The sequence below is a fragment of the Vulpes vulpes genome, chromosome 12, assembly GCF_048418805.1.
Source record: "Vulpes vulpes isolate BD-2025 chromosome 12, VulVul3, whole genome shotgun sequence".
NCBI classification, from domain to species: domain Eukaryota; kingdom Metazoa; phylum Chordata; class Mammalia; order Carnivora; family Canidae; genus Vulpes; species Vulpes vulpes.
Window position 1 is genome coordinate 111,200,686 of NC_132791.1, and position 23,049 is coordinate 111,223,734.

The 23,049-nt window shown below is 37.4% G+C and overlaps 2 protein-coding genes across 2 annotated transcripts; both read left to right on the forward strand.

Moving 5' to 3' along the window:
- The first annotated feature begins 613 nt into the window (after positions 1-613).
- On the forward strand, positions 614-1,546 carry LOC112920180 (olfactory receptor 8B8-like). The gene has a single exon (XM_025998829.2). The coding sequence runs from the start codon at positions 614-616 to the stop codon at positions 1,544-1,546; it is 933 nt and encodes a 310-aa protein (XP_025854614.2).
- Positions 1,547-20,288: 18,742 nt separating this feature from the next.
- On the forward strand, positions 20,289-22,256 carry LOC112920137 (olfactory receptor 8B3-like). Its single transcript, XM_025998791.1, has 2 exons — positions 20,289-20,299; positions 21,296-22,256. The coding sequence occupies exons 1-2, from the start codon at positions 20,289-20,291 to the stop codon at positions 22,254-22,256; spliced, it is 972 nt and encodes a 323-aa protein (XP_025854576.1).
- The last annotated feature ends 793 nt before the right edge of the window (positions 22,257-23,049 follow it).

A 23,049-nucleotide genomic window follows, 5' to 3' on the forward strand; every position in this document is an offset into this window, starting at 1 on the left:
TAGTTGGAAAGGACACTGGGCAAAACCATCATCATCAGTAATTATGATCCGTAACTCATGGCTCCTCAGAGTCTGTGGTACTGAGGTCTGTGCTCTGGCATCTTTAGTCCAAAACTCACTGAAAACAAAAAATCTCTCTTTTCTGTTTTCACTCCCTGAAATTCGTCAGAGCCAAACTCCAGTACTGAAGTTTAGATGCAGAAGGGTGAGTGTTGGATTTTTTCTGTCCTGCTATTCTTTTTCCAAATATTTTCTATGAGAGCCATAGACTCTTTGAAATGGTACATCTTCTGTTGAGATGGCAGTTGTCTCTGAGGTGGGAGTGGACTGTCAAAGCATAAGTGCAGTAGGGATGCTGCAGAGTCACGCTACAACAGAGTTCCTGAATTTTATCCCTATGGAAATTGCCTTTTATGGCTTTTTGATATACATCTTTAAACAGATGTGCAGCCTTTATACAGTGGAGGTGACAAAGGCACACAGCAGGGTGGGTTTGAGTTCATTCTTTCATTCTGGGTCTCAGTCTCATTATGGAGGAATTAGGGAGAGACAGCTGGGTACTCATTTTAATGTCACCGTTTGTCCTGTTCTCACAGATACGCCCTAGGGAAGAATGGCCATAGGAAATGACTCTTCAGTGACCGAGTTTATCCTGCTGGGTTTAACACAACAGCCAGAACTCCAGCTGCCTCTCTTCTTCATTTTCTTAGGATTCTATGTGGTCACCATGGTGGGGAACATGGGCTTGATTCTTCTGATTGGGCTGAACTCTCACCTGCACACTCCCATGTACTACTTTCTCTTCAACCTTTCCTTCATTGATTTCTGCTACTCGTCTGTCATAATCCCTAGAATGCTGATGGGTTTTGTAAAACAGAACATCATCTCTTATCCAGAGTGCATGACACAGCTCTGTTTCTTCGCTTTCTTTGTTATCAGTGAGTGCTGTATTTTGACATCAATGGCCTATGACCGGTATGTGGCCATCTGTAAGCCCCTGCTCTACAAGGCCATCATGTCCCATCAGGTCTGCCTCATGTTCATGGCAGGAACATATGGGATGGGGTTTGTGGGTGCCATTGCCCACACCGGATGTATGCTGAGACTCAGCTTCTGTGATGGCAACATCATCAATCATTACATGTGTGACATACCTCCTCTTCTCCAGCTCTCTTGCACGAGCACCTACATCAATGAGGTGGTGGTTTTCATTGTGGTGGGCATCAATGTAATAGTGCCCAGTCTCACTATCTCCATTTCTTACACCTTGATCCTCTCCAACATATTCCATATCCGTTCTACAGAGGGCAGGTCCAAAGCCTTCAGTACCTGCAGCTCTCACATAGTTACTGTTTCTCTCTTCTTTGGAGCATCGGCATTCATGTACCTTAAGCCTTCTCCTGCTGGGTCCCTGGATCGAGATAAAGTATCCACAGTTTTTTATACCATCGTGGGGCCAATGATGAATCCTTTTATCTACAGTTTAAGGAACAAAGATGTTAAAATTGCACTGATTAAGACTTTGAAGAAAAGGGTGTTCTCATAAATGGATTCCAAATCCTAGCAAGGGTACATAGTGTAAGGAGTCAAAATAGAAATGCAAATGATTCAAATAATAGGGTAAATTAATTATTTATAAGTCACTTTACACAAACAATATAAGGAAGAAGAGGATCAAGGATCAGTGCTTTATCTTTTCATAGAAGGTAAAAAGGAGTTCATTTGTCATTCTCCAGCTTATTTTCAGAAGTTATAAAGTTTTAAGTATAAAAGGTTGAATGGAGGTAAATCCAGAAATGGCAAATTGTGAGATTTTTTTGACGGAGGCATGTCTGGAATTCCTACGAAACTTTGTTAATGGTTACATGGACTTTGGTGGACTTTAGATTTGGCCATTTATTTATTCATTCAATAAACCTTCCCTGAAAGACCATTGAGTTTGAGGAACTGAAGGAGGTTTTTTTGAGTGTTGTAGGGGCTTTTGTTTCAGGAGATTCTTTTATCTCCTCAAAGGAGGTAAGAATAGGTATATGCTCCTGTCACTCTGGTCTCTGGTCTCTTTTCACTTTAGTCTCAAGGGAATGTGGTAAAGCAAGATTTCCGTCTGGTTCCTGTTCCTAAGGACAGGAAACTGAGATAACCTTTTAGAGCCATGAAGAATGAAGGGAATCTACACTGGATTTTACCTCTTGCACTTTAAGACAGGAAATAGGACTTGCTATGTCTTCAATGGGAAGAATTTTACTAGGAATATTTACCAATTATTAACAGAGGAATATTTGTTCTTTGCTGTAATGGGCTTTCACAGCTCTAATTCATTTATTTTATTTTATTTTTAAAAAAATTTAATTTATTTATGATAGTCACAGAGAGAGAGAGAGAGAGAGAGGCAGAGACACAGGCAGGCTCCATGCAGGGAGCCTGACGTGGGACTCGATCCCGGGTCTCCAGGATCGGGCCCTGGGCCAAAGACAGGCGCTAAACCGCTGCGCCACCCAGGGATCCCCACAGCTCTAATTCATTAGCACTCAGCATCTTCCCTTTATTGTTTTCATTATCCCTTTTGTCTCAAGTTCTTATGCTACAAAAGATACAGTTTACTTAATTAACAAATAGAAACACCTATCCTGTACCAGATGCTGTTTTTAAACATCAAAAGATACAGTGGTGAATAAGAGAGACAATGTATGCACTCTCATAGGGTTCATAGTCTACAGGAAGGTGGAGCTGGGGTGCACATGGGCAGGAAGAGGAGACAGATGAGCACGTGTGAAAAGATCAGAAAAATGCTTTGCAGAGTCTTTTTTTTTTTTTTTAAGAGCGAGAGAGTGTGAGTGTAGAGAGGCAGAGGGAGAAGAGAGAATATCAAGCAAGCTCCACACTGTTGGGCTTGATCTCATGACCCTGAGATCATAACCTGAGCCGAAATCATGAGTTGGATGCCTAACCAACTGAGCCAGGCGCCCCTGCTTTGCAGAGACTTAAGTTAAGGTAATGGTACAGAGAGTAACTGTGTGATTACCTTAGATTGGGTGGAAGGGCTTTTCTGAAGAGGTGACACTTCAGCTGAGATCTCACTGACAAGAAGAATAGCCATATGTAGAGCATTCCAGGCCAAGGGAATTTTGGCAAGTAATCATACAGGTGAGCTTGAGGCACAGAAAAACAGGCCAGTGTGACTGGAACATAGGGGTATAAGTGTAAGTATTAGGAAGTATATGTAGTACGTAGTAAAAGAATTAGGAAATGAGGATAGAGAATCAGGGTTGTGCAAGCCTTGAAAAAAGTGGATATTATCTTAGTGCTGTAAAAATCCATGTGATGTTAATCACACAAAAGACCTTACATCTGCTTTCCCCTCTTCTTGGGGGGCCCTGTCCATTATTTCTAAATAACTCTGGAGAAAAGTTCAGGTTTCCCTGACTGATTTCTAGTGAAACCCATGAAGCTGTATACCTTCAATAACACCAGATTGCCATTTCCTGCATGAGGGATTTCTCTCCTGCTAATTTTGCTTGCTTAAAGAAGATGAACCAAAGCCTGCAGGATGTCAGCTAAAACAGGAGTGTGAATTAGATGGAAATACCCTTGATCTTGTCTTTTCACCGACTAGATACAAACGTCCCAAAATAGAAAGACTGTTGAATTTAGAACCACGTAATCAGGCTTGGCTCCAGTTATTTGTGATTTGTTGTATTCTAGCTCTCTCAGCCTTAGTTTCTTCATGGCTAATATTTCAAAGTGCTCTGTTGCAGATTAAATGAAATGTTTAAAAGATGCTACATAGTTTTCATGTTTTAAAAATCATAATCCAATAAATCTAAGATGTACACATCTTTTTATGTAACTTCCCTGAAATTAGTATGCATCTTATCAGTACTGTCTTACCTTTGTTGTTGGCTTGTGGCAGTTGTGATGTAGTAGTCATTGCTCATGCATGTGCAAATTTGATCACAGCTATTCATGGTGTTGTCATTGCAACTGTGTTAGAATTGGTAACACATGTATGGGGTTAATTGCCATTTAAAATTCTTCAGTTTTAAATATATATTTTATATAAAAATTTAATTCTATAGTGTTTATAACTATAATTTAAGTTACATTATCATTATTATATAGTACTGAGTGTAAGTTATCATGTATGCAGAAGGATCAGAAATATATGGAAACAGGAGCAGTGGGTGTAAATTAGAAAATAGTGAAGTAATTAGACTTCATTGGTGGAATGGCCACAATTTCATTTATCCATTCATCCATCTGTCTTTTCTATTTATTTATTGTAAAACAATAGCAAAAGAGTTTTATAGGCCCTAAGAAAGTAAGATACCCACAAGTCAATGAAGCTGGATCATATTTCATTACTGAGACACATGCAAAAGAACATCATAACATGAAAAGCAATGTAACTGAAGACAGGGTGGATTGCTGAATTCTTTGTAACGTCTAGAAACTGCTAGAAGAATATTTTTATTAAGTATAAAAAGGAAATTCTAAGTGGCATGTGATTATCATGCCACTATATAGTTGGCAGTCTTTTTTTCTTAGCATGCAAGCCCCCCCTCCCAATGTCATGTCTTACAAACGGCAACATTAAAATTTCAGTAAAACCTCAAATTATCTTTACCTTGTTTAGTTAATAATGGTTGTTGTGGGCTGAACTGTGGTCACTCAAATTCATGTGCTGATACCTTACCCTCCAGTACCTCAGAATGTGACTGTATTTGGAAATAAAATCTTTAAAGAGGGGATTAAAATGAGGTCAGAAGGATGGGTCCTAATCCAACTTGACTAATGTCTTAGAAGAGATAATTTGGACACAGAGAGACATTAAAGGCACGAATGTGTGCAAATGGAGAAAAAACCATGTGAGGATATAGGCAAAGGATAGCCATCTGTAAGCCAAGGGATGTTGCCTCAGAAGAACTCAAACTTGCTAACACCTTGATCTTGGACTTCAAGCTTCCAGAACTGTGAGAAAATACATTTCTGCTCTGTAAGCCACCTAGTCTGTGATATTTTGTTATGGTAGCCCCAGCAAAACAATATATATAAGATTTTTTCTAAACATATGAAATTTATTACACAGGAATGTATTTACTAAATACTATAAGTAATAAAAATACACTATACAGTATAAATAGCAAAAATGTAGCTAAGTAAATTTTATTTATTTATTTATTTATTTATTTATTTATTTATTTATTTATAGACAGGGAGAGAGAGAGTGAGTGAGCATGGGGGATAGGGGGAGAGAGAGAGAGAGAGAATCTCAAGTTGGCTCCACACCCAGTGGGGAGCCTGTTGCTGGGCTCTGTCTCACAGCTCTGAGATCATGACTTGAGCCGAAATCAAGAGTTGGACACTTAGCTGACTGAGCTACCCAGGCACCCCTCAACTGAGTAAATTTTAGAGATCTAATTGGCTTTATTAAATGACTAATTGATGGACAGTATCCAGTAATTGAATCTTCTCTTTAATTCACTTTGCATTTCAAGACTATCAAAAATAGTGTTCATCGAGTTGTCAGAAAGCATTTTTATGTTTGTCCAGAGTTAAAGCTTTTTGAGCAAATTTTACTAGAACCCAGGTTATAGACAAGGACACCGGAGGCATGCTCCGCTCCTCTTCCTTCTGGGGTAGAAACCAGTCTCAGTTCTGGGCTGAAGGAAGCTGTTGGCTTTCTCCTTTTGTTTTTAGCTGATCCCAGGCATCCAAACTATGCTGGTTTTATTAGCGCTTTGGTGGAAGAAAGAGAGAAACCCATTCCTTGTTCTATATGATTTTGAGAAAAATGTGTTTACTGCTGTGGTAGATGCCATTTCATCTCCTAATTTTGTAAATTTAAATGAGATCAAGTTGATTTGCTGTTCAGGTGATATTATCCTTACTGACTTTTCTGCCTGGGTGATCTTTATGAATTCATAACTCTCTTCAATAAAGATTAAGTGTCCCTGATAAGCTGCCTTGTTCTTATATCTCCCTACTGAAATTAAGATAGCTACTCCAGCTTTCTTTTGAGTGATAGCATGGTATATATTTCTTCATCCTTCTTTTAACCTAAGTCTTTACGTTTAAAATGACTTTCTTAGAGACAGCATGTAGTTGGGGTTTTTTGACTTTGAAAATCTCTGTCTTTGTATTGGTATATCTAGAGCATTCACATTTAAAGTGATTATTAATGTAGTTGGATTATTATCTGTTCCTAACCTGCTTTCTACTAGTGCACACGTTTCTTTTTTCTCTTCCTTTCTGCTTTTTTATTCTTCAGATTTAACGGAACATTTTATATTATTCCATCTTATTTCCTCTCAGCATTATCAAATACTTCTTTTAAAATATTTACACTGGTTTCCCTATAGTTTACAATACACATTTTAAATTACTCTAAGTTCACCTTCACACACTCTACCACTTCATGTATAGTACAATTAGTAGATATATATATTATATTAGTTACCTCAGATTATTTCTACTTCTTCCTCCCTGCCATTGCTGTTAGTCATTTCACTGATCCTCACTGTAGTCACCAATGTGTTGTTAACTATTATTATTTAAAATACAGTTATCTTTTAGATAAGTTAAGAAGAAGAAAATTAAATATTTTATTTTACTTCCATTTATTCCTTTGCTAGTGCTCTTTCTTTCTGTTAATTCAAACTTCTGACCTGCATTATTTTCCTTTTGCTTGTAGAACTTTAATAGTTCTTGCAAGACAGATTTGCTGGCAATACATTCTCATACTTTGTTTGAGAAAGTCATTATTTCACTTTGGAAGTATAACTTCGTTGGATATAGAACTCTAGAGTGGGTTTTTTTTTTAATTTCAACATTTTTAAACATTTTATTCCACTCTTTTCTTGATTGAATAGTTTCTGATGAGAGTTCCACTGTGTAATTCCTATCCCTGTAAACTATAGGGAAAATGCTTTTTTTTCTGTTGGCTTCTTGCAAGATTTTTCTCTTTGTATTTGATTTTTCTGCAGTTGGAATATGATAAGCCTATGTGTGTTTTGGGGTGTGTGTTTGTGTGTGTGTGTGTATAATTTATTTTGCTTGCCATTCTCTGAGCTTCCTAGATTTGTGGTTTCATATCTGTTATTTATTTTGGAAAATTTATATTTATTTTGGAAAATTCTTGGCCATTGTTATTTCAAAAATTTCTTCTGCTCCACCCTTTCTTATCCTTCTGATATTCCAATTATGTGTATTTCTCCCTTTTGAAATTAGTTTTCCAAATTACTTTTCCAAAGTTATTGGATATTCTGTCTCCCTCCATCAAGTTACTGGATATTATGGGGTTTTCTTATTTCTTTTGTTTTGTATTTTACTCTTTTTCTATTGACCTGTCATCAGCTCACTTTCTTTCTTTTTTTATTCTATTTATTTATTCATGAGAGACACAGAGAGAAAGAGGCAGAGACACAGACAGAGGGAGAAAAAGCAGGCTCCATGCAGGGAGCCCAATGCAGGACTTGATCCCGGGTCTCCAGGATCATACCCTGGGCTGAAGGCGGCGCTAAACCACTGAGCCATCCAGGCTCACTTTCTAAATTGTGTTGAGTTCTGATGAGCAACAGAAGAGCTTTATTTATGTTACCGTTCCTTTTATTTCTAGCATTTTCTTTTGATATTTTTTCTTAGAGTTTCCATCTTTCTGCTCATATTACCCATCTACTCTTGCATGTTATCTATTTTTCCTTAAGGCCCTAACATTCTCAATATAGATATTTTAAATTCCTATTTAATAATTTCTACATCTGCTTCTTATCTGAGTCTGGTTCTGGGGATTGCATTATCTCTTCAGTTGCATTTTTATCTTGTGTTTGGTCAAGTCTTACAATTTTTTGTTGCATGACAGACATGCTGTATCAGGTACTAACAACAGGTCAATGACCATTAGTGTGAGAACATTCTGGCTAGGATTTTGGCTATGTTTAATTTTGTAGTAAGTATAGGGGCCAGAGTCTTCAAATTTCTCTAGTGTCTTTGTTTTTTTGTGTGTTTTAGATAAGTAGGCCTCTTTGGAGAGTGTCTGCATCTTGCAAGTCTCTTAGCTATAATTAGCCATCATTATACTAGATTCCTTGTGGTGTGGTAATAGGGTATATGGGAACATTTCATAATCATTTGAATAAATCTCAGTGTATAAGTGGGTCTAGTACTTATACATAATGTTCTTTTCTCATGGAGCATTAAGGTGAAGGTGCAGGGAATATTTCATAATTATTATTAGTCTTTTCCTCTCCTTCAAGAGCCATGATGGTTCTTTCTCAGATCTTCATTATGAAACCCAGGTGGTGTTGCTGGAGGTGAATCCAAAAAGTGTGGAGGTGCTCCTAAAATTGTGGTTCTCAGAAAATCCTCATTGTCACCATAGTCCACACTCAACCCATAGAAACTCACCCAAAACACCACTTACATGTATCTACAAGTTTATTGTATCAGTGGTTGCTCCAGGTAAACAGATCTTGGCTGTGTCTCTCCAGATGAGCCTATCTCTCCGTACTTCACAGTGACAATATTCTCTCAACATCAGTTCTCTGATGGATCCAAGAAAAGTAATTGATCTCAGCTTATCTAACTTTTTCTTGTTGTAATGACAGGAATGTCATCTTCTAAGCTCTTTACATATCTAATCTGAAACCAGTTTACAATATATTTATCAAATTCCCTTGGGACTTCCTTTTTGACCCATGGATCATTTAAAAGTATGTTATTTAGTTTCCAGGTCTTTGGAGATTTTCTGGTTATCTATCATTGATTTTTTAAAAAAATATTATTTATTTATTTATTTGATAGAGGGAGAGAGAACGTGAGTGGGGGTGGAGGGGTGGGGTGAAGGGCAGAAGGAGGGGAGAAGCAGACTCCCCTCTGAGCAGGGAGCCTGACTTAGGGCTCCATCCCTGGATCCCGGGATCATGACCTGAGCCAAAGACAGATGCTTAACTGAATGAGCCACCCAGGCGCCCTTCTGTCATTGATTTCTTGTTTGATTCCATTGTAGTTCTAGAACAACCTATATGATGTCATGTTTTGAGAATGTGTTGATGTTAATTTTATGACCTAGGAAATGAGAAATCTTAGTATATGCTCCACAGACACTTGAAAAGAATATATATTCTTTTGTTGTTGAGTAGATATTCTATAAATGTCATTTAGATCCTGTAGGTTGATGGTCTTGTTGAGTTTTTCTATATCCTACTGGTTTTCTGGTCTAGTTTGTCCATCAGTTATTGAGAGAAGAATGGACATCTCTGTAATTGTGTGTATGTCTATTTCTCCTTTCAGTTGTGTCAAGTTTATTTCACATATATTTTAAGCTCTGTTCCTTGTTTAAGCACATTAATGATTGCTTTGTGTTCTTGGTAGATTAACATTTTTATCCTTATATAATACGTGTATCTTTATCTCTGGTAATTTTCTTTTTTTGAAGTATATTTTATCTGATAAGTATAGCCACTCCTGCTTTCATCTGATTGATATTTACAGATATACTTATTTTCATTCTTTTATTTGTAACTTCCTTATGTCATTATTTTAGTCAATATGTTAATATGTTGGAGACAGCACTTAATTGGGATACACATATATATAAATATATATATTAAAAAGATTTTATTTATGTACCTTAGGGAAAGAGAGAGAGAGACAGAGACAGAGAGCATAAGCAGGGGGAAGAGCAGAGACAGAGGGAGAGGGAAAGGGAAACAATCTCCAGCCGACTCTACACTGAGCACAGAGCCCATTGCAGGGCTCCATTCCATGACTGAGATCACGACCTGAGCCAAAACTAAGTCTCACACTCAACCGACTGAGCCACCCAGGTGCCTCTTAATTGCGTTAAATTTTAAATTCATGATTCTAATCTCTGACTTTTAATTGATGTGTTTAGGTCATTTTATATTTACAAATTATTGTAATTTGGGATTACACTTGCCATTTTATCTTTTGGTTTTTGTTTGTTTTTTCTTCTTTTTGCTTTGTTCTTTTTTCCCCCTGCCTTTCTGTTGGTTACTGGAACTAGTTTTAGAATTCCATTTTGACTTGTCTATAGTGTTTTTATGTTTATCTCTTTGGATAGCATTTAAAAATAGATTTTCTAGATATTGAGTTAAGTATGCATATCATAGGTTAGCAGTTTAAGTGAAGTATACACTTGTTTATGTTCTTTTGCCCTCTCTTGGTTGTAATTATCTCTAACATTTCTCCTATGTATTATTTGGAATCACATGAGATGATGATATAATTTTTGCTTTAACTGTTAAATGTAATTTAGAAAATTCAAGAGGAGAATGAAACCAACTGCAATAAGGAAAACCTTTATTTTTGCTTTGCATATACTTTCTTACTTCTTGGTGTTCCAATTTTTAAAAAATCATTTGCCTCTAGTTTAGGGAACCTCTTCTAGCCATTCTTTAAGGGAAGGATGCTAACAACAGATTCCGTCACTTGTCTTTATCTGAAAATGTTGTGATTTCCCCTTCATTTGTAAAGAATATTTTCACTGACTATATCAGATTCTGGGTGACAGTTCTTTTCTTTTAGCACCTGAGAAATGCTACTCCATTTCCTTCTAACTTTCATGGTTTCTGATGAGAGATTCATGATTTAAAAACAAAATTTAATATGTACGTTAGATATCATTTGTCTCTCTTTCTCTTTCAGGGTTGGCTCTACCTAATAAATTTATTAAAGCTAAAGACTATTTGTCTATACAGCTTTATAATCAAAGATTTTCAAACCCTCATAATCTAAACATAAGTCAAACCTATAAAGTTCCTTCCTAAATCTATATTGTTACTAAAATTCCAAAAGTTAAATAATAAATCACAGGTTAAACAGTCAATTTAAGCAAATGTAATGACAATTAGAGGGTATGGCTGGCGCCTTTTATAATGTATGCAACTAAGATTTTATAGCAGGAGTGGCATTTCTTTGTCTTAAAACTATCTTCTAAAGTATGGTATAATACAGAAAAAATATAGTTTAATAAGAGAAATATGGAATAAATCTTGATAATAAAGGAAGAAAATCAGAATGGTTAAAGAGAGACAATTACATCCAGCTCAACTGTGCACAGAAAGTCACCTGGCACACTGCACACTTCTAGTCATTTGTTCCAAACTTAATGATAAAAGATGTTGACCCTACAATTAAATAGGTACAATTCAATATTTCTTTGTCTGAGTTTTCTGAAGTTCTGGTAGTATGACTACACACTATATTAGAAAGAATGAGCAATCTTAATTACTGCATCCACACTTCAGGGACTTCCTTGCAATAAGTGTTTTTTTTTTTTTTTTTGGTGTTTTAAACTTATCATAAACAAACTTATGGTCAGGAGGAAAAAAAGAACACTATTTTCCAATCCTATATTAAGATTGGGAGTTTTAGGTAAAGAACCAAAGTCTGCCAAAGAGGATAGGAATCTCTATACGAATTAAAGCTTCAATGATATAGAAGCCCAGTGTTTTCAACCAGTATACTTAGTTTTAGATGACCTATACTATAGTCCAGAATTATTCACTTTTAACAGGACTCGTGACCTAACTCACTAATTATTCTATCTTCTTAGTCACCTGCCTTAGTCATCAATGTTGTCATCGTGGTTTAAACCAAGTATTATTATTTTGTTGTTTTATTTTTACAGAAATATTAAATGTTGTCCAATAGAAGTACCTCTCCCAGTTCTATTTGGAAATCTTTATTAGAGAAGAACAAACAATTAGAGACTTGTTGACTACCTACCCCAGGTTTCTCCAGTAATACTTAAACCTCTTAGTGAAGAATGGCTTTTTATGGTATATATGGCCTAAAGAGATGGAGATGGACTGTCCTCTGACCATCCTGGTTATCAAATCAAGGGCCTAAGGGACAGTGGATATAAGGGAAGTTAATTATGCTTACATCTGTCCATACCAAGTTGAGCCATCAACTCTCACCCTTTATAGGCACACTCAATAATGTAGAGTATCAAAGGGAGTTCCCATGAGAATTAACCCAACAGTTAATCTGCCTTACTTGCCTGTCATTGGTCAGGCCCTACAGGCAACTATAAAAGTAATAGAATTACTAAGATGTGGGAACTTCCTCATTGACTCAGAATAGTAAGAAAATATGTACATTAGTGTAAAGCAATAAATTCTTTTATTTTTAATTTTTTATTTGTATTTTTTAATTGGAGTTTAATTTGCCAACATATAGCATAACACCCAGTGCTCATCCCATCAAGTGCCTCCCTCAGTGCCCATCACCCAGTCACACCCACCCCCTGCCCACCTCCCTTTCCACCACCCCTTGTTCTTTTCCCAGAGTTAGGAGTCTCTCATGTTCTGTCTCCCTTTCTGATATTTCCCACGCATTTTTCTCCTTTCCTCTTTATTCCCTTTCACTATTTTTTATATTCCCCAAATGAATGAGAACATACACTGTTTGTCCTTTTCCGATTGACTTACTTTACTCAGCATAATACCCTCCAGTTCCATCCACGTCGAAGCAAATGGTGGGTATTCGTCGTTTCTAATGGCTGAGTAATATTCCATTGTATACATAGACCACATCTTCTTTATCCATTCATCTTTCGATGGACACCGAGGCTCCTTCCACAGTTTGACTATTGTGGACATTGCTGCTATAAACATCGGGGTGCAGGTATTCTGGCGTTTCACTGCATCGGTATCTTTGGGGTAAATCCCCAACAGTGCAATTGCTGGGTCGTAGGGCAGGTTTATTTTTAACTCTTTGAGGAACCCTCACACAGTTTTCCAGAGTGGCTGCACCAGTTCACATTCCCACCAACCGTGTAAGAGGGTTCCCTTTTCTCCACATCCTCTCCAACATTTGTGGTTTCTTGCCTTGTTAATTTTCCCCATTCTCACTGGTGTGAGGTGGTATCTCATTGTGGTTTTGATTTGTATTTCCCTGATGGCAAGTGATGCAGAGCATTTTCTCATGTGCATGTTGGCCATGTCTATGTCTTCCTCTGTGAGATTTCTGTTCATGTCTTTTGCCCATTTCATGATTGGATTGTTTGTTTCCTTTAAAGCAATACATTCTAATCAGTGTTGCAAAATTGTTTTTGTGACAGCAATAAGCTTAAATTAATTTTCTAAACCACTTTCTGCTCTTTTTAGGGTAGGCTAGCTAACACTCAAAAATCACCCACGTAAGTTTTTAGCTTACATTCTACTTAAGCATTACTAGAACACATAGTATAATAGACAAAAACCAGACAATGTCTACCCGGATCTAAATCTAAATGTGAAAGTGGGTCCACAGGGACACTCTTCATCACTTTCCCACTGAAATATGTTAAAAAGTTTTACCACTTAAAGCCAGGGCTTCCAGAAGGGTCGTAAATCAGTCTGTACTGTAGTTTTTGTTGAAGTAGCTAAGTTGGGGGACACTAGTCAGTCTTGGGGTATCTCTAGAGTTTCTTGGTGGGGGAGCTCTTCCACACAGGAAGCTGATGAAATCTCTATCAACAGTTCTGAGCTTTATAACCTAGGCCAATGAATGCATCCTTATTGCTATGCTGACCACCAATCTGATGTCAATGTCAAAATTTCACTGATGGGTATCCATGCTTCTTTGTAGAGGCTGATGATGGTGGTGCGACCCAGAGAGAAAGTTAAGGCTGCTGATACACTTGGTCTTTGTAGAGCTGGGCCATGGCAGTGGCTGAGTTTCAGAAGAGGTGCTATGTAGTCTGCTGCTGCTTGTGTTCTGGGTACATGGTGACCACCACCTCTTCCTGCATCATTTTGGATCCTGCTTGGAGAACCAGTGCTTGGGCCTCTTTTTCTAGATAAGGGCCTCACCCTCCTTGTGTTATTCCATCCCCTGTGACTTCTGGCAGCCTAGACACTGCCACTGGGGCCATGTGCTCTCCTGTGGGGCCCCAACATTCCCATAGGAATGTTGTCATTGAGCAGCCTAGTGGTGGCTCCTCTCAACAACCCAGGCCTCCAGCCCCCCGCAGCGACACGCTGCCTGGGACAACCTGGCCCCAGGGGCTTCCCCACCTCAGATGTCCTGCTGAAAGTCACCTTGGATCTGAGGACTGTTGCCACCCTTGCCTCCCCAGAGGAGCCATCTGCTGCACCTGCCATGACCACCTGGCGCCCCTGGAAGACTCAAGGTATCATTTCTTTTTTGCTACATGTTTTTTTGATTTTTAGAAATTTGATTATGATGTGTTTTGGCATGGATTTCTGTGGATTTGAATCTGTATGTTCAAATATCATACCGTATCAAATATCAGAATCTGTATATTTGTGTCTTTTGCCAAATTTGGGAAATTTTGAAACTTCCCCCAAATTAAACACTTTTTCAGCCGTGCTTCTCTTATCTTTCCAGGACTCTGATGACATGAATATTGGATATTTTTGGTTATAGTGTTACAGGCCTTTGAGAATCTGCTCAATTTTTTTTTCTAGTTGCTTTTTTGTATGCTCTTCACATTGTGTAATGTCTCTTGTTTCCCTTTTTCTGCCTTCTAGTTCATTGATTCTGGTCCATTCTACTGGTGAGTTCATTCTCTAATTTACTAATTGTAGTTAAAAGTTCCCTTTTGTTCTTTATTTCTTCTATTTCTTTGCTGAGATTTTCTATTTCTTAGCTGAGATTTTGCATTTTTTAAATCTGTTTCAAATGTGTTCATAATGTTTACTGGTGTATCTTTATCACGATTTTCAGGTAATTATAACATCTCTGATATCTCAATGTCTTTTTTGTAAGTGTATAATCTTCTGGATTCTTGGTATGACAAATGTTTTTTGATCGAAACCTAGCCATCTTAATATTATAGTATGATACTCTGGATCTTATTTAAATCTTCCATGTAATCTGTGTTTTTGTTTTGTTTTCCCCTAAGACTGCCCCGGTAGGAGAAGGGAAGGATTATCTCATTACTGCAGGTTGAATTATAAGTTTATGTTCCCTTCTTAGGCTTTGTCGACATTCAAGGGAAGAAACACTTCATGACTGCTGGGAAGGAATGGGAATTCTGGCTTCCCACATGTTCTCCACTGACACTGTAGTGAGGGTGGTCTCACTAATGCTGGGTAATTAAAAGTCCTGACTTTCTACTAGGCCTCCTATGACACTTCCTGTGTGTGTGTGTGTATGTGTGTGTGTGTGTGTGTGTGTGTGTGTGTGTTGTTGATACAACTTAAGATAGCCTCATGAGGGTAGACAGGTTCCCACTCAGTCTTTGTCACCATGGTTGTAAGTGGAGCCAGTTCTTTTTCTTTTTTTAACTTCTTTTTAAATTTTTAAAATTTAACTCCCACTTCAGTTCTTTGACTCCTCAGTCAAAATGGAGTAGTTACTAATGGCACTTCATTGCTGCTAAGTGAGGGGTAGATGTTTAACTCCCTGATGGACCCGATGGACAGCAGTAGGGAGTGGGGCTAAGTATGACAACTAGCACTGTCTTATACAATCTTGTTTTACTTCATTGCTACTGGGTCGGATGGAAGCTAGTTCCTCACTTGGTCCCACTGACCAAGGGGGTACTAGCAGGAGATACAGAGTGCCAATAAGCATCATTCTGTTCAAGTTTATTGCTGCTGAGTAGGAGTGGAGTCCAGATTGTTGCTCAACTCCTGTAACACCATGCTGGTTGAGGCATCAGATTACCACTTCCTATTTCCAGACAAGAGGTAGAAATTTAGTCTCCTTGTGGCCCTTCTGACTTATCCCTATAAGGGAATCAGGGTACCTTCTGTTACCACCAAGAGACTGGAGACTGGAGACTGGAGATGTAGCTCTCTGTTTGGCCCTGCTGACATGGGTTGTGGGGCAGGTTTTCATTTAATTTTTGGCTGTTGGAGGGTGAATATTATAAAAAATGTTTTGTATTCTGCTTGGCTACCTTTTTTCTATTCCTTTGGTTAGAGGAAAGTTTTTTAGATCTGTGTCTCGGGTGGCTTGGGGTTATATGTGAAAAGCCAGGGAATTCACCACTTATATTCCCCAAGCCCCCATATTCCATGGCCGTCTGCCTTCTTTTTACCTTTCAGAGTCTTGCTGTTTGTTATGTCCAGGATTTTTTTAGTTTAAGAGGGTAGAGAGCAATGACATACTCGCATCTTGGCTGGAAACAGATGTCAGTCAACTGAAATTTTAAAAAAATTCAATTTCTTAAGCCTGAAATCTGAGGGATTACTCTAGCATCAACATATTTAAGAGCTTGGAGAATGATTGGACAGACGTTGAGGTCAAACATGTCAAGTTAGTAATGCTTCTGACTGCTCTTGACTGCTATCTGTAGTAAGTAGGCAAGGGAGTTCAAAGCTCAAGCCATGTTCAAATATGTTCCTAGTTCTTACTTTATGCAGTACCCTTTTGAATCTCAGGATCCAACCCTTATCTGGGTTTGCGTGATGCTTTTTCCTTATTAGATTGAGTTGTATGTTCCGGGAAGAATAATGTAAAGTGAGGCATCTGTCATATCAAGTCTATATGATATCAGTATGATTTATCACTGGTGTTATTAACTTTGGTCAATTGGATAAGGTGGTGTCTGTCAGAAAAATGTAATATTTCTCCCTTTTCATACTCAGTCCTTTGCAATCCAGTCATTAAGTCGAAGGAAGAGGAATTAAGCTCTGTTTCCCTGAGAGCAGTTATCAAGACATATATTCTTGAAATTCTTCTCAAGGAACATTTGGTCTTTTTCTCCTGTAACAATGTAGATTCACGGATATTGAATTTATTTTGGGGGTTATAATCCAATAATATCCTTATGACTCATATTTGAGCAACATGGGGGGTTAGAGGCAACTCCAAAACTTGCCTGGAAGCCTTATCAATGAAATAAAGAGTTAACGCATATTTTGTATATTATATGTATTATGTATTGCATTCTTAGAATAAAATAAGCTAGAGAAAAATCTCTAAAAAATATTTCCAATATATTCAAGCCTGTGTGATTAAAGGGTCAACAGTATTTATTTTGTTCCTCTAATAGATCCAGCTTTACTCTTTCACAGCTCTCAGGTTGGAGCCTGTGAACTTTTGACCATGTCTGTGTCTTCTTTTTTAAAAATTAATTCTTTACACTCTGATACTTACAATGCTACAGGATCATTTTGTGATTTCCCTGGTTCAGCCCCCAAATGAATCACTTCTCCAAGGAGCCCTAGTTCTTATTATTAGAGAATGTTATTAAGAAACCAAGAGCAGGGTGCTGGTGTGTTCATTGCTACTAGGGTATCACTGTTTCTAGGTCGTCTTGGTGGAGAGAGGTAGGAAATATTTGTGTGTATTCAAACACTTGTCTATCTATCTATCATCTATCTATCTATCTATCACCTATCTATCAGTCATCTATCTATATTTTTGTATCTGGGTATCTTAATATGTATATTAAATATAAATATTCTCTCTGATTCTAATCTAGCACCAGATCATTTATTCGAGACTTCCTCTAGAAGTTTTTCTGTGACAGAAACAGTTACTTGACTGTACATTGCAAGGGTAAATGCAAAAAAACCTGTATATAAGCACTGTACTCTAGTTGGTACATTTGTTTCCCACAGGGGTATGGGTTTGTAACTCTGAAACTCTAATATATATATATATATATATATATACTGGGGTTGAATGAATAAGAAATTGTAGCTAATAGAAATTTCATTATATTCAAATGCCTCTTCTTGACTATTTGATTGTGACTACTAATGTGCACTTCAGAAAGAGTAATGTTCCGGTATACCCTGTGTTCCCCATGTCTTTGACTAATTACAAGACTGACTTAAATTCTGAGTGTTCCAGCCTATGTTCTTACAGAAGGAAGAATGAGAACCTCGACTCTGGTTGGCTTAAAGAGAATTCTTAGTTGAATTGGTCTCAACTGTGATCTTCTGGATCCTGTCTCTGAAACACTTCCCATAAATAAGACAGATTTATTTTTGTATTAATACACAAATTTTAAATGACTACAGAAGGTTGAATAAACTTGAATTATAAAAAACTGAATACTACTCATCAATAAAAGGAATGAACCATTGATACACATAACAACTGGGATGGACTTAAAGGCATCCTAAAAAAAGCTAAAGTCAGATGTCTATTGGCAGATGAATGGATAAAGAAGATGTAGTATATATACAATGGAATATTAGTCATCAAAAGAATGAAATCTTGACATTTGCAATGACATGAATGGAACTAGAGCATTTAATGCTAGGCAAAATAAGTCAGAGAAAGACAAATGCCATATGATTTCACTCATGTGGAATTTAAGAAACAAAACAGATAAATATAGGAGAAGGGAATGAAAAATAAAAGAAGATGAAGATAGGGAGGTAAACCATAAGAAATGCTGAACTCTAGGAAACAAACTGAGTTGCTGGAACGTGAGTGGGGAATGGGATAACTGGGTGATGGGCATTAAGGAGAGCACTTGATGGAATGAGCACTGAGTGTTGTATGCCACTGATGAATCACTAAATTCTATTCCTGAAACTGATAACATACTATATGTTAATTAAATTGATTTTAAATATGGAATTAAAAAAACACAAATAAATAATAGCTAAAAATAGCTAAACTCAGAGGTTACATATTATATGATTTCATTTATTGTTCTCTAAAGGCATCAACTGTGGAGAAGGAGAACAGGTCAGTGGTTGCTGGAAGACAGAGATGCAGGTGAAAGGGGATGTGTATGACTGCAAAGGGGCAGAATAAGGTGATGGAACAGTTCTGTATATTAATTGTAGCTTTTGTCCCATGAATCTATACAAGGAATCAAATTGCATTGACCTACACACACACACACACACACACACACACACACACACACACACACACACGACGGAAACATGTCTGAGTTTACACCCTAAAAGTGACTGTAAGTGTTAATTTCCCATCAGGAGTGATATATTCACCAGGTTTCCAAGAAAGTATGCTGGCATACACTCAATGCAGGTAAAACTGCTGAAAACTATTAAGCATCTGTAGTCCTAAAGAAGTTAACATTATTGTACCAAAGTCAGTTTCCTGGTTTTGCTATTATACTGCAGTTGTTGAAAATGTCACTGTAGTAGGAATCTGGGGGAAATTGATGCATTATTTTTACAATTACCTGTGAATCTGTGCTCATTTAAAGGTAAATTTTAGATGCTTTCTCACAAGCACAAGTAGAAATTAATATATATTGTGAAGTTCTAAAGTCATATTTTTTTTGAAATTATATGGTCTCATTCATTCATTTGGGGAATATAAAAATTAGTGAAAGGGAATAAAGGGAAAGGAGAGAAAATGAGTGAAAATATCAGTGAGGGTGACAAAACATGAGAGACACCTAACTCTGGGAAATGAACAGGGGATAGTGGAAGGGGAAGTGGGTGGGGGGTTGGGGTGACTGGGTGATGATGGGCAGTGAGGGGGGCACTTGGCGGGATGAGCACTGGGTGTTATGCTATATGTTGGCAAATTGAACTCCAATAAAATAATAAAAAAAAGAAATAGAAGCCTATTAACCCTGATTTTTCTTATAGATTTAACTTTAACACATTGAAAGCATGACACATGGAGTGAGAACAACCCAAAGTAAAGTTTTATGGAATAATGGATTGTCATTCTATTAAATAACTTCTCATTAAGCAATAATCTCTGAAATCAATTAAAAGTATCCTTTTGTTCTATGTTTATAAATTATGGATAAACAATGATTATTTGAAGGTTCTCGAAATATTAAAAAGAGCCTAATAAACTTTACTGAAATGTCCACAAATTCTTGCTAAAACTACTATATTACCTAGAATGGCAATTAGTGACATTTTCAATGATGCTATTTATTTGCATCTTTATACAAGCAGAAGATCCTTTCTTGTAAAACCTGGGGAATATATCATCCCTGATGGGAAATTAAAATTTACTGTCACAATTAAGGTGTAAACTCAGACATCAATTTCTTCCCTGTAGAGTTTATCATGATGGGAAGATCATAGGGGAAACCTATACCTAGATTTCTAATGAGGTCTAAAAGAATTATAAGCCTTAAGCAAAAGCCTTGTGCTCTATGATATGGTGGGTCCGATGTCAGCTATGTGGTTTCTCTTCAAATTCTCTTAGTAAATTTATAAGTAGAAGTTTGATCTATTCTTCAGTCTGACTTCTGGAACATCCAGTCTGGGAGATCTATGCTATCACTCTTTTGCCAATAAAGAAAGAGGATCCTGTGCCTATATCTACTCAGTTTTGGTATCGTAAAAGCGAGTTCTTACAGGACAATGGGGGTGAAACTCACAAAGTCTTGGCACTGAGTTTGCGCAATGGAAGAAGAGTGAGTTATGCAAGTTTCTATTTTTCTCTCACCCTGTTGCTGAAAAATGGTGCAAAGTATTTACTTTTAATAACAAGAAACTCAAAAGTATGCAACTCAGACCCTATTGCCTGCATTATTCTCAGCACATCCTTCTTGTGTTGGCTTGATCCTCAGTCTGGTAGCAGGAGAGCTATAGCGGTTCCAAGTGACATGTCCAGATAATAGGAACATCAGAGGAAGAAAAGATTTGTTTTTTTTCCCTATACATTTTTTTCCCTGAAATATACTATACATATGGAAAAGTTTACATGTAACTAACTTCATTGGCATCCAAATTATATTTCTCTTTCATGCTCTCCCACAAAGCAAAGGAAACACATGCACTTTCCTTTATTCATTTTCTATACAGCTAAGATGGAACAAAGGAGAATGTGCAGAAACAAACCACGTGTATGGTTAAGTGCAAATCTTAGGCTACCAAAGGTGTCCTCAGTAAGTGCTATCAGTAATTTACTTAGTGAATTCTGATAGTAAGGTATCTGGAAACCCTGTAGACCATGAGAGACTTCCTTCTAGGAAGCAAAATATCTGATTGGTTGATACCCTAGGAGAATTTTTTCTTTTTCTCTCTCCCCCTTTTAAAAACATCATCACAGGGGAACTGAGGTATCTGGTAAGATGATGGAAACATGAGCAGGAACTAGAAAGTGGAGGATCAGATGAGTGGGAGGGCATGATGGGGATACACCCCACTGCTGAAGCTCACCAGCAGGTATCCTTCATCCTAGCTACTTCATCCCTGTATCTTCTAGTAAAAACAGGAGCATTTGTTTGTCACATGCAGCTCATGCAACAAAAGACAGAGCGATTTTAATGTTGCGGGGCATGTGGTAGTCCATTCTGACCCTGTGAAGCAAAGGAGAACTTATTTGAATTCTGTGTCTTCTCATAAATGACAGCGTGTAAGGAGGGAGCTGGGTTTTCTATTAATGGGATTTTCTTCTGTTCTCACAGATTTCCAAAGAGGAGAATATTGGTTAGAAATGACTCCTTAGTGACTGAATTCCTTCTTGCGGGATTAACAGACCGCCCTGAGCTCCAGCAACCCCTCTTCTTCCTGTTTCTGATGATCTACATTATCACCATGGTGGGCAACCTTGGCTTGATCATCCTCATCGGTCTCAATTCTCACCTCCACACTCCCATGTACTATTTCCTCTTCAATCTATCCTTCATTGATCTCTGTTACTCTTCTGTTTTCACCCCCAAGATGCTGATGAACTTTGTATCAGAGGACAATATCATCTCCTATGTTGGGTGCATGACTCAACTGTTCTTCTTTCTTTTTTTTGTCATCTCAGAATGCTACATGTTGACCTCAATGGCCTATGACCGCTACGTGGCCATCTGTAATCCATTGTTGTATAAGGTCACCATGTCCCATCAGGTCTGCTCCTTGCTAACTGTTGCTGCATATATGATGGGATTTGCCGGAGCCTCTGCCCACACAGGGTGCATGCTTAGACTAACGTTCTGCAATGTCAATATCATCAACCATTACCTGTGTGACATCCTTCCTCTCCTCCAACTCTCTTGCACCAGCACCTATGTCAATGAGGTAGTAGTTCTGATAGTCGTGGGAATTAATATAACAGTACCCAGTTTTACCATTCTGATTTCTTATGTCTTTATCCTCACTAGCATTTTTCACATCAAATCTGCTCAAGGAAGGTCAAAAGCCTTCAGTACCTGTAGCTCTCACATCATTGCTCTTTGCCTTTTTTTTGGATCAGCAGCATTCATGTATCTTAAATATTCTTCTTCTGGATCTATGGACCTGGGAAAAATTTCTTCAGTGTTTTATACTAATGTAGTACCCATGCTCAATCCCCTGATCTACAGTTTGAGGAACAAGGATATCAAAGTTACACTGCAGAAAACCTTGCTTAAAATCCAGAGTAGAAACATGTTTTAATTAGAAGTTATAATGTAAAGAAATTCAAGTTTAAAATGTTGGGAAATATCAGGAAGGGAGACAGAGCATAAAGACTCCTAACTCGGGGAAACGAACTAGGGGTGGTGGAAGGGGGGAGGAGGGCGGGTGTTGGAGGGGAATGGGTGACGGGCACTGAGGTGGACACTTGACGGGATGAGCACTGGGTGTTTTTCTGTATGTTGGTAAATTGAACACCAATAAAAATTAATTTAAAAAAAAATAAAAATAAATAAATAAATAAAAATTTTTTATTATTGTTTTTCAAGAAGGTGTTTTGATCATTACCAATATTGTTTCTGTGGATTGTGTCATGTGTGGTTTAATAGACTTGTCTTAATCATTTTCCTTATAGCTACCTTGTTTCATTTTTGCTTCCATATTTCTGTACCTGATACCAGTTTACTAACTAACTAATAACATGTGTGTGAAAAGAATAAATATATTGACTCTTTTTTTTGCCCTTACTGTTTCTGTCTCTAGGCTGTTTCTAATCTGGACAAATATGGTAAGCTTCATAAGTCACAGGAAGTTGAAATTACAGCTTGCTCACCTAAACACAAAAGTGCCAAATACTATAGAAACATTCTTATTCTCCATATTGTTACAAACTGTGTATATAGCTTAAAGTGTAATCAAATCCCTCTGATGTTTGCATTTTGTTCTATTTTCTTTTTTTCTATTTTCTTATCAACTTTTCTTTTTGTTATTCTCTTCTTTCTTGTTCCCTTTGAAAATGGCAAAATCTATACTACATACCACATGCTTTTGAGAA

Bases quoted from the DNA above. Each gene is read 5' to 3' on its own strand.
- LOC112920180 (XM_025998829.2), top strand. From the start codon at position 614: ATGGCCATAGGAAATGACTCTTCAGTGACCGAGTTTATCCTGCTGGGT.